The sequence below is a fragment of the Candida parapsilosis genome, contig 005569, assembly GCF_000182765.1.
Source record: "Candida parapsilosis strain CDC317 annotated contig 005569".
NCBI lineage: Eukaryota > Fungi > Ascomycota > Pichiomycetes > Serinales > Debaryomycetaceae > Lodderomyces > Lodderomyces parapsilosis.
Genome location: NW_023503278.1, coordinates 852,924 through 863,975, shown reverse-complemented (window position 1 = coordinate 863,975; position 11,052 = coordinate 852,924). Strand labels below are relative to the sequence as shown.

The window sequence follows — 11,052 nt, the reverse complement described above, 5'->3', positions numbered from 1 at the left end:
TTTAGAAGTGGAGTACAATTTTCTAATTCAATCCTTACATTTTCATAAACAGAGCAAAAATGGATGTTTTATAACTTCATAAAACGCGAGAAAATTGACCAAATAATGAAATTGTGGCTCACGTGACTTAATATCACAAAAACCAAACAACAACAACAACAAAATATCTCGCATACGCGGAACAGAGCGGACCAAAACATACGTCTATCTCTGAGGCTGAGGAATAACAAAGTACAGATGCTTCCATATTCGAGACAAGTTTGGTGCTACAAGTAAAATGCAATTTTTGGAGGCGCATTTTGTTTATATCATCTTTATACGAAGAAATCGTAAAAGCAACGATTGCCCATCACTTGTTTGCCTTAAAATCAAATGTGTCTTCTACAAAGACACTATTTCTTTGCAACATCTTGACTAATATGTCGTTTTTTTATTACACACACATCACACCCAACGCCCTGAAAAAAGACCAACAAAGTCTTGCTCCCTAATTGAACTTCTTTTCTCTTGACTCTCTAACTTCTTTCTTCTTACTCTCCAACTCACCCCTACTAGCATTATACTGAACATTAGTCTCTTGATTCATTGGATTTTCACTCAGTTTCTGAAACTCTTTAAACACAAGATTCTTAATCTGTTGTAATCGTAATCCGGGATTCTCCTTACGAATCTCGGGTAATCTTCGCTCTTCGTACGCATTATAAGCGGCTTTAACTCTTCTTTCAGGATGACGATCGATATCCTTATTTGAGACACCAGAGTCCTTACCAGTTAAAGCCAATGCTGCTAATGCGTTGTCTAATCCTGAAGCACTGAGTTCTGGAGTATCCTTATTGAAATCGAGGAAATCATCAATTTTACCAGTACGTTTAGCAGCAACTTTATCAGCACCACGTTGTTTCGACTTGATTGGCTTAGAAGGCAAGCTAGCTTCTTCAGCGGCTAGAAGCAAGTCACGTTCTTGCTTCTTACGTGCTGCTTCCTCCTTTTTGAATTGTTCTTCTTCCTTCTTTTTATTACCCTTTTTCGAACCTTCGTCCCATTTTGTTGCTTCTTCTTGTTCTAATTGGCTTAGTTGCTCTTGTTTCTTTTTGTTGGCCTGTTCTGCTTTACGTGCATTTCCAGCTGCCTTTTTCGAGTTTTCTCCAGTTTTCTTAGCCATTGGTGGGTGGTGAATTGGTGGGATATGACTACGATTATGATTTCAATCTTCTATAATTTTTTTTTTTATTCTTCACCAAAATGCGAACCTGGAAAAGGACAATTTAGACTTTTTCAAACTCCTCTTGGGTGCGAAAAACCCACCAATTCAAAGTTTACACCTTTACACAATAGCTTTTCATTCTGTTTAGTCATAATTACCAATATTTCATAAACTATACAACCATCCTTCTTCATTCCCTAACCCTATAATTTATTTGGTCTAAAAACAACTCTACCTCTAACTTTATTATTAGACAAATCTTGCATTGCTTGAGGCAATTTATCAAAATCAACAAAATGAACATTTGGTTTAATCCATCCTTTGGAAATCCAATTCAAACATTCAAGATTTTCAGCCGAACTTCCACCAAAATTGTAGAAAACTTCAACTTCTCTGTAAGCAAAAGTATAGTTTGGCATCTTGAATTTATACCTACCTAATCCAATTTGAGATAATGTACCTCTTCTCTTGATATACTTGTTGGAAATATCAACGCTTTCTTGCATACCAACAAAATCAAAAATAATATCAAATGATTCTGGCTCATGTTTGGAATCATTCAAATTGGTGTAAAATTCATGAGCACCATATTCTTTAGCAACTGATCCAATATCGGATTTCAAATCAGTGGCAACAATGTGACACTTGAATTGTTTCAAAATTTGAATGGCATTGAGGCCCAACCCACCACATCCTTGAACAAGTACTTTAGAATGAGGTTTAATTTTGTGACCAACTTTTTTAATGGCATGGAATGGAGTCAAGACAGAATCAGTACACACAGCAGCTTCAGCATATGAAACGTTATCAGGAATTGGTATAAGTGTTCTCAAGTTTCTAATCAATAAATATTGCTGAAACCCACCATCTTCATTCAACCCATAGGCTTGGTTATTGTCACTACAGTTACCATCATCACCGCTTCTGCAAGAGGCACAAGCACCACAAGCTTGACTAATTTGTAAAGCAAAACGTGAACCAACTTTAAATTGTGGCTTCTCAGCCAACTCTTTTCCAATCTTGTACACACTACCAGCAATTTCGTGTCCCATGACAAATTTAGTTGGCATTGGTTTTGGTGGCTTGGGTGCGATTGGACCACCAATTATGGTATGAGGGTCAGAAAGACATAATCCAGCAGCTTCAATCTTCAACAATAATTCGCTTGGACCCGGTTCTGGAATTGGCAAGTCGGTGAATTTGGTAATCTCTTTGGCACCTTTAACGTATCCGTAACCGTATTGAGTTGGCATTGTGTGACGAGTGTTTGTTAATTTGTGAGAGTGAAATACAAATAAGCAGAAGGGGGGCCAACTAGTCGCCTCTTATACCCTGTGCTTAATTTTTTTCAAAAGTGGGGGTGGGTAATGCATAGTCGTTTATTTTATTGGCTGTTTTCTTTGTTTGTGCAATACATATTGTTGTGCATACTTATGCGCCAAAATGAAAAGCGGATATAAATCCGCTCGGCTTAAAGTGGGAATGGGTAAAATCTCTTGCTCTCCTTTTTTGTATTTTTTTCTTTTTGCTCGATTCAACTCTCCACTCTTTAAGATAGAGGAGGTGGTAGCTTTGATGGTGGGAAATGTGGGGCAAATGATGCTTCACTTATAATGTAGATAAGATGCATACAACCCTCTGTGCAATACAATAGACGTGTTATTCTTGATATAGATGCAGTCTTCTGGACTCGCGTGTTTTATGTTTAGGAAATTGGCAACAGAACTTGTGGCAAATGCTTTATTGAAGGGTTATGGTCCAGAATTGCCAATTGATTGTCACCTCCTCATATGATTAGCAATTGTACTAAGCATCTGGTGGCAAATACTTTACAGTTTCATACGCAAAATTGCTTTTGCAGCCTCTACCTTCATAATACTCATACATCAATAGCTTTTAGACTCGTCTACAAAAATGCCTGTTTAGAGTATCTCAACTTGTACCCAACTTGACTCAACAACGGGAAGCTTCTACGCTAGTGTCCTTGGCAACGTCGTATTTGCTCAATTGGTCTCGGCAGTAACCAAAAGTGGCTAGAGGTAGCACATAAAGAAGTAGACAGGGTTGATGTAACGTATCAATTGGTACACATCCCTGCGTTCACAGTTTAGTGTATCATCATTTAAACAACTAAAGTGGTATAGATACCTCTGTTTGACATACCAGAATGCGACACTTGGTCATATGTTGATCTTTTGTTGTTTCCAAACACACACACACACACACACATCCACATCCACACACACTCTCTCTCTCCCCTTAATTTGATGATCACACCAAAAAAAAAAAAATGCAAAACTTGTTCACTTATAGCTCCTGCGCCCCCCTTTCAACATGTGCTCAAGCAGACTTGTATATTATGGTAAACGAATTCAATTTGCTGTAGAAGGTGGAATACCAGCCATCATTCAGATACGTGTATGTCAACATTCTCAAGTATAGAAAACTACGTAGTACATTAACAGTAATAACATATACAGTGTTTTAAATCAGTTACGTAATTCAACTGTATTTTGAAAAAAGTACACACACACAGACACACACACTTTATGTTTGTTTGTTTTTTTTCGTGTTATTTTTCGTTTCGTTTATTCAAAGTCAAACAACAGAATCAAACAACTACTTGCTACTACTAAAGAGTAAACCGAGATATATCAGACGTATCACAAATAGACGCCACTACCAAATCCAACATTAAAACTACCAAGCGCACCTGCAACGATGGATGATAAAAAAGAGCAAGCAAACGCTGCACAGAATCTTGCACCAAACGCAAATATCCCAAAGTTGAGCGTATCTAATTCATCATTAAATACTAGTAGTAGTACTGCCCTCAATACTAGTAATGCTTCTACCAACAAAACTTCTACAAACGACTCACCGAAGCTTCTTAATGACGACAAGATCAAATCGATACTCAACAGCGATTCAGCCCTTGATGTGCTTCTGGAACGATTGAAACAAAGTTTATCATCAGCAGAGGAATTTAGCAAGTTTATCAAAAAAAAGGCTCAAATTGAAGACGATCACTATAATCAATTGAAGAAATTTGCCAGTCACATTAGAACCAGTATGAAGAATAATAGCAAAAACTTGAAGAATGATTCCCTACAAACACAAATGGACCGCATCATAGGATTTGATGAAAGCTTATCGGGTGTTGGATCAAGTTATGTGACTGCATTAAACACAATGTATGATGAATTAACTTCATTGGTCCATACCATCACCAGATCGAGAAAGACAATCAAAGAGGAATATAGGCGCAAAGATAAGGAATGTATTGATTCTATATCAGCAGCCGACAAAGCCAAGACTAGATACAATCACCTATGTGAGGACTTGGAAAGACTTAAAAACTCCGATCCATCAAAGAAATCTTTTAGTTTAAAGAATAAAACTGTTGAACAACAAGAGGATGATTTACAAAGAAAAGTTGATCTTGCTGATCAAGAGTACAAGTCCAAAGTTGCCACATGCAAAAAACTCAAGGACGAAATATTGGTCTTGCATCGTCCAAATAATGCCAAAAAATTGAAAAATTTGATTTTGGAAATGGATATTGCTTTAAATGTACAACTACAAAAATATGCAACGTATAATGAAACTTTAATAATGAATTCAGGGGTATTGATCAGTCCCTTACAATCAACAAAATCTTCAATGAAGTCAATGGCTAGCTCAATAGATAATGAACGGGATTTGTATAAGTATTTGATTGAACATGGATCTAAAACTACAAACAAGTCTTTTGTTCCTATTGAATACCACATACACCCATCATTGGTCAAAGTTAAGGACATTGGTAAACCGTTTTTGAATAATACAAATAGAAACGTTTCCAACAGTGCAAGTAACATAAAGGCCGCCGTGTCAGGAAACCAATGGAATAACGATAAACCTAAAGCCAACATTTATGACAGCAACAATAGTAACAACAACAATAGCACCAGCACGAACACCAGTGCCACTACTTACAATGCAAAGACTGACACTTCTTCTACTTCAGCTCCATATTCGGGGGTATATGCACCACCGAAACCAAGCAACAACACTTTTAATAACGACTTGCCCCTCAGTACTGCCACCGCTACGGCCATCAACTCGTCCGACTCATCTTATAGCAACAATCCGCCACTGGGATATTCTTCACTAGACCCGGCTAGTCAACCTTCAACACCTAATCTCAATGGGCCAAAACCATTTAATTCAAGTGCCTCATTCAAACAACCAACATTTGGAGTATCCATTGAGGATGTAATCAAATTTGCTGGGGTTGACAATGTGCCCTTGGTTGTGCGCAGATGCATTGAAGTGATTGAAACTTGTGGGATTGATCTTGTTGGTATTTATCGAACAAGTTCCAATGTTAACCAAGTACAAAAACTACGTGAATCGATTGATTCAAATTTCACCAACTATTTACTAATTGGAAAAGATATCGATGAATCAAATGTCATTGACTCTGAGGTATTTTGTGTTGCTTCTTTACTCAAGTATTATTTTGCTAATTTACCTGAACCTTTGGTGACATCGGCTGCGGCTCAATCATTTATAGAAACGGTCAAGTTGAATGATGAACATTTGATTCATAAAAAATTACATCATTTGGTGTTTAGTCTACCTGATGGTGCTTATTTCACATTGAGAGCATTGATTTTCCATTTGAACAAGATAGCAGCTAATGAATCACGCAATAGAATGAATGCCAAGTCATTGGCGATAATTTGGGGACCAGTTATTTTCAACAATAATTCAACTAGTGCTCAAGACTTAAGTTTCAAGAGTAAAGTTGTTGAAGAGTTGATGGGTATTGCCACGGATATTTTCGAAGTTGATGAAGAGTGAAGTTGACAAGCTCTTTAATTTGTATAGAAGAAACACTTGGTTAATTGGTACATCTCCGTGCTAAACATTGTCTTTTCCTAGTACATCATCTTTGTTACCTTTTTCTTCTCAACTTTGGCTTCAGATGGTGAATCACCACCACTCGCATTTTTACTCTTTAAGTTAATTCGAGGTACTTTATGCACACGATGAGCAGTAGCAGCATTTGCATGAACTCTCCCGTTAGTCATCTCCTTGATCCTGAAATTGTTCCTATAATCTAGCTCGTTTTTGTCCTTTTCCAATCTCACTTGCCTTTTTATCGCCTCTTCTTGTTCTTGTTTCTCCTTTTTGACACGTAGTTCTTGCTTCATTGTTTCAAACTCGTCATCACTTATACCCATCAACTTACGTTGAACATCCATCAACTCCTCTTTCAACGACTCATGAAACTGAGAAGAATCGATGATGTTTTCTTGTATATCCTTATCGACTATACTTAGAATCCCCGTGTCTTCTTTACTGCCATGGTGGATCGTGGAGGTTGCATTATCTTTGCTATTTGATTGATTGACGATCTCACCTTGGATCAAAGCCGCGGTCTTACCCTTATTTTTCATCAAAATCAGCGGATCTGCTTTCACTTTGGATTCAACCATGATTTGTAGTTTTAGGAGCAAGTTTTGACATGTTTCTGATTGTTTGAAATTGGATAGGAGCTCTTTTCTTTTAGCATCAAAAGTTCCGTTTTTCTTGTAGATTGTAGTTAGTTGTTTCGGATCTGTAACCTTCGTTGCTGGTGGATCTTTTTGGTTCTCGTTGGACATGGCGAGTTGGTGTGGGAACTGAAACAGGAACTTTCGATAGCTCTATAGAGATGATAAGAATTGTGGTGGTTAAAATTTCTTTGCCGCGACGCTACTTTCTGGTGAAAAGATCGCTCCCTTCTTTATTCAACCAAAGCCAATGCCAAAGACTATTCCCCAGATATTGGACCTCGGGTCATCGACGTCGTCAGTGAATTCATTCGCCTCAACTGGAGATACTGCTCGCTTGGCCTCAACTTCATCCACGTCACTAGTTGGTGGTGATCACCCATCAAAAGTCACAACGAGTCATTTGTTGCAACATCGACCAAAGAAAAGGAAAAGAGCACCAGTTATTCAAGACGAGGACGCCAATATTGTTGGTCTATCGGAATCAACACAACGTCAATTAGAGATAAGCAAGCAATCATTATATGATGTTATCGATCGGGTTTTGAAGAATCAGCCATTAGGTCATTCTTTATCGTTTTTTTACGGCCGAGTTGAAGCCATTTGCCGATACAAACATGAGGAACAAAAGAAACTAGCTGACTACTTGTTTGAGAAGTTGGACGCGTTTTTTGAAGATACGATCGAAAGACCATTTTCAGGGCACAAGTTTCCCAGAGAGGACAAGAAATATACTCCCAATATCGAAGACGATTTGTTTGCTTTGAGTGTTTGCGAACGTGTTCTTGAGGATTGGAAAATTTGGAATACTATTGTAATGAAATTGAGTCAAGTGTTTGCATATCTTGAAAAGAATTACCTACAACCACACCACTCACGAAAATCTATAGCCACTTATGGTGAATCTAAATTTGCAGACACATATTTTACGGTCAAACGAGACGAACAAGGTAACATCAAGAACGATGATGTTATCCAGGAGACGACAAAAACCACCAACTATGGGGCAGTTGTAGTAGAACTGTACATTTTCGTTACTCTACTATACTATCGTGCAAAGTATTGGGAAGCAACGGAAAAGGACATTGTAAATCGCTCGCGGGCGGCGTTCAAAGATACAACAGCATTGACCGAACGCTTGATAGCAAAATCTGAAACATGGTCACAACTTTTTCCAATAACCACAGTGATTCTGCAATTTGACACACTCCCTGATCGTGAATATGTAGGATGGTTCTGTGATGAAAAATTTCAAAATGCTATTGAACTCAAGAAGAGATTTATGATTTTGGACGACGAGATTGCGCTTTACAAGAGTTGTGGTAAAGAAAAGGATTATGTTGATCATTTAGCAACAAGTTTAATATTCCTGTTGGTGTTTAAAGAGGACTTTAACGACCTTGTTTTAAATGATTTTGGTCAATTGATTGAATCGCCAGAAGAAATGAAAATGTTGAATAAGATGTGCTTTGGCATCGAGGGTCAGTTAGCAATCAATGGAGAGGAGAAAATAAAGTATGTGTGGAGGCAGTATTGTACAAAGATATTCATAGAGGCTATCGAAATGTATCAGTCTAATGCAATTGACTTACTGATGTACCCTAATGCTTTACTATACATAGATCCTATTTTGAAGGGCCTCCAAGAAAAGGTTACGTACTATTATGATGAAAATATCTCGCTAAAGTACCTTCCAGATGCATGCTTTAATGGAGTTGTTAATCTATCAAAATATAACACCTACATGATACAGCAATTGTGCAAACTTTGCGATTTGTACTTCAAGTCCAAACTCACTATTCTGGTTAAGTCCGTGTCAGCCTTGTGGAAGCTAGTGAGCAATTGTTACATAGAGTTATCCAATCAGGATGATTTTTTGACAGTTTACAAGAAGGATGCTTCGCGAAGATTGCTTTTGGGTAAAACATCCAATTTGAAAGAAGAGCAAGCCTTTGCAAAGCTTTTGAAGGATTTTGGTAAAAAAACCGATGCGTCTTCCAGTTTAGAAAGTATGTTTGAGGACTTGAAGTCTTCAAGTAGCGTGTACTCCAAATTGGTAAAGGTGCCCGATTTTGAATTTGAGCCATTAATTTTGGAAAAGTCGGTATGGCCAGAAATCCCTAGTCAAGACTATTCGTCAGTGCAACTACCTACTGAATTTACAACTGTGTTGGAAAATTTTGGTCAAGCTTTTCACGAAGCAGATGATAGAAATGGCAGAAAAAGATTGGATTGGTCTAATTACAAGTTGCATCATTTGACTATTGCTGGACATTTCGCCAATGGGGAGAAATCGATAACTGCCAATATGTTGCAAGCAATGGTAATTCTATTATTCAATGAAGCTGAGACGTTTACCTTGCAAGAGATAACACAAAAGACCAAGATGGATCCAGCACTTTTACAAGCGGTTTTGAACACAATGACCACCGGGAAACACAAGATTTTGAAACAAGAGGGCAACGTGATCAAGTTCAATCGTGCCTTTAAGGACAAGTCCAAGTCAATCAAGTTACCCATTGTTAAAGAAACAGCTTTGGATTTGTCATCAAGTAGAGGGACGTCGATTGATAAAGAGGTTATTGAAGCTATCGAAAAGAATAGAACTGAAGAATTCAAATCAGTGATTGTCCGAATTATGAAGCAAGCCAAGACTTTGCAAATGACAAATCTATTGAATCAAAGTATCGAAATTTTACAGAAACGCCGGCCAGTTTCGATAATTGATCTTAAAGCTGTCATTGAAAAGTTGATCACTGATGAGTTTCTTCGAAGAAGGAATAGAGATACAATCGAGTACATTGCTTAAAATAAAGGTTGTATGTATAGGCATGTCAGTTAATTTCGCAAATTATTAATAAACCACTAACTTTCACAATCCTCTATGTACGTTATTCCATAGCATCCCTTAAACTGGAACATCTTCTGGATCAGGATTGTTTATCCAGTGTTGACCAAAGTACGGAATCTTGTCGTAAAAAGTTTGTTGAAATAATGGCCAACCTTCAGTAAATGCGGCAATTCCACCAGCAGCAGCACCACCCCAAAAGATCAAATCAGGAATGTAAGCCCTGACCAATGGTGGGTTTAATTTTCCAAAATGTGAAAGAGCTTTGTAAGCTGGACCTCTAACGTACTATATTCAAAAACGGTTAGTATAGCTGATTGATGAGTATGTGACCCAATTTTTGATACACGAGTCTATTTGCCTTCGATATATTCCTTGAAGGGGTCATGCAGCAAAAAGACATACTGAAACCATGGTTCTTCAATACTGTTGTAAAAAACTCTAATGGTGATGTTTCTTCGTTGATATTATTTTCTTCTTGCTTCTTATTGGTGCGAAAAAATTTGGCAATTGTGACGTCAAGACAATATTTACGACATTGAATTTCGACATATAGAATGTTGCCAAACTACAACCATTCTTGATCTTCTTTGATACGCTAGAAATGTTACTACACAATTGCTTAGCATCATCTTGTGCTAAGGGCATCGTAGTTAAAGCATTAGAGCATGTCGAGGAAATCAAAATAAATACTTTTATTTCATTTTCTACATAAAAGCTATTCACCTAAGATTCTAAGCTACATTTGCGCCCCCGACAAATAGGTGTAGCTACTATTTCACATAGGTGTGGTGCGGTAATCATCATCCGTAAGGCGGACTTCCTTTGTGGCTCTAACACGCATCTGGTTGTGCCATAATATAATCGATAGCTTGACCGACAGTTTTTAACGAATCAGCCTCATTATCAGGTATTTGTATATTGAATTCATGTTCCAATTCCATAACAACTTCAACTACGTCCAATGAATCCAACCCCAAGTCTTGAACGAAACTAGCTGATTCGGTAATTTCACCAGCTTTCGCAGTGTCTACTTTATCAAAACCCTCTAACAATTCCACAATTCTTTCCTTGGCTACATCTCTGGTCAAAGATGGAAATCCAGCATACGAACGAACAAGATTGAGGTGAACTTGTTGTTGTTGTTGTTGTTGTTTGAGTGGCAATTGTGCAACTGATGGCATAATGGATCTGGAGGTTATAAGTTTAGTTGATGATGATGTGAATAATGGTCTGTGAGCAAATCTGAATGATCTCAATAAGTTGTTCCTGAACATTTCTAAAGTGTTGTGGTGTATGTCTCTTAAGTGAGAAAGTCGGTTAAAGGTGTGTGTGTGTTTATCTAGTTGATTTCAGTGTGGATTGGTTTTCTTCTTTTTTTTTTGTCGTCCCTCTTTTCCGCTTTCTCACTGGTTGAAAATTTTTCAGGGTACTCAGTGTGAAGTAGTCCCAGTTGT

The 11,052-nt window shown here is 37.7% G+C and overlaps 7 protein-coding genes across 7 annotated transcripts; 2 read left to right on the top strand and 5 right to left on the bottom strand. All coding sequences in view use genetic code 12, as the record gives it.

Annotated features, from left to right (window-relative positions):
* Positions 1 to 487: 487 nt before the first annotated feature.
* On the bottom strand, positions 488 to 1,162 carry CPAR2_103850 (uncharacterized protein; the record flags this gene model as incomplete). Its single annotated transcript, XM_036812418.1, has 1 exon — positions 488 to 1,162. The coding sequence occupies one exon, from the start codon at positions 1,160 to 1,162 to the stop codon at positions 488 to 490; it is 675 nt and encodes a 224-aa protein (XP_036663528.1).
* Positions 1,163 to 1,407: 245 nt separating this feature from the next.
* On the bottom strand, positions 1,408 to 2,457 carry CPAR2_103840 (uncharacterized protein; the record flags this gene model as incomplete). The annotated part of the gene is made up of 1 exon (XM_036812417.1): positions 1,408 to 2,457. The coding sequence occupies one exon, from the start codon at positions 2,455 to 2,457 to the stop codon at positions 1,408 to 1,410; it is 1,050 nt and encodes a 349-aa protein (XP_036663527.1).
* A 1,468-nt stretch (positions 2,458 to 3,925) lies between these two features.
* RGD1 (Rgd1p) lies at positions 3,926 to 6,052 on the top strand (the record flags this gene model as incomplete). The annotated part of the gene is made up of 1 exon (XM_036812416.1): positions 3,926 to 6,052. One exon carries the CDS (start codon positions 3,926 to 3,928, stop codon positions 6,050 to 6,052), a length of 2,127 nt encoding a protein of 708 aa, XP_036663526.1.
* Positions 6,053 to 6,129: 77 nt separating this feature from the next.
* Positions 6,130 to 6,858, bottom strand: CPAR2_103820 (uncharacterized protein; the record flags this gene model as incomplete). The annotated part of the gene is made up of 1 exon (XM_036812415.1): positions 6,130 to 6,858. One exon carries the CDS (start codon positions 6,856 to 6,858, stop codon positions 6,130 to 6,132), a length of 729 nt encoding a protein of 242 aa, XP_036663525.1.
* A 139-nt stretch (positions 6,859 to 6,997) lies between these two features.
* RTT101 (cullin) lies at positions 6,998 to 9,556 on the top strand (the record flags this gene model as incomplete). The annotated part of the gene is made up of 1 exon (XM_036812414.1): positions 6,998 to 9,556. The coding sequence occupies one exon, from the start codon at positions 6,998 to 7,000 to the stop codon at positions 9,554 to 9,556; it is 2,559 nt and encodes an 852-aa protein (XP_036663524.1).
* A 99-nt stretch (positions 9,557 to 9,655) lies between these two features.
* Positions 9,656 to 10,009, bottom strand: CPAR2_103800 (ubiquinol--cytochrome-c reductase subunit 10; the record flags this gene model as incomplete). Its single annotated transcript, XM_036812413.1, has 2 exons — positions 9,656 to 9,883; positions 10,001 to 10,009. The coding sequence occupies 2 exons, from the start codon at positions 10,007 to 10,009 to the stop codon at positions 9,656 to 9,658; spliced, it is 237 nt and encodes a 78-aa protein (XP_036663523.1).
* Positions 10,010 to 10,428: 419 nt separating this feature from the next.
* ACP1 (Acp1p) lies at positions 10,429 to 10,872 on the bottom strand (the record flags this gene model as incomplete). The annotated part of the gene is made up of 1 exon (XM_036812412.1): positions 10,429 to 10,872. The coding sequence occupies one exon, from the start codon at positions 10,870 to 10,872 to the stop codon at positions 10,429 to 10,431; it is 444 nt and encodes a 147-aa protein (XP_036663522.1).
* Between the last annotated feature and the right edge of the window lie 180 nt (positions 10,873 to 11,052).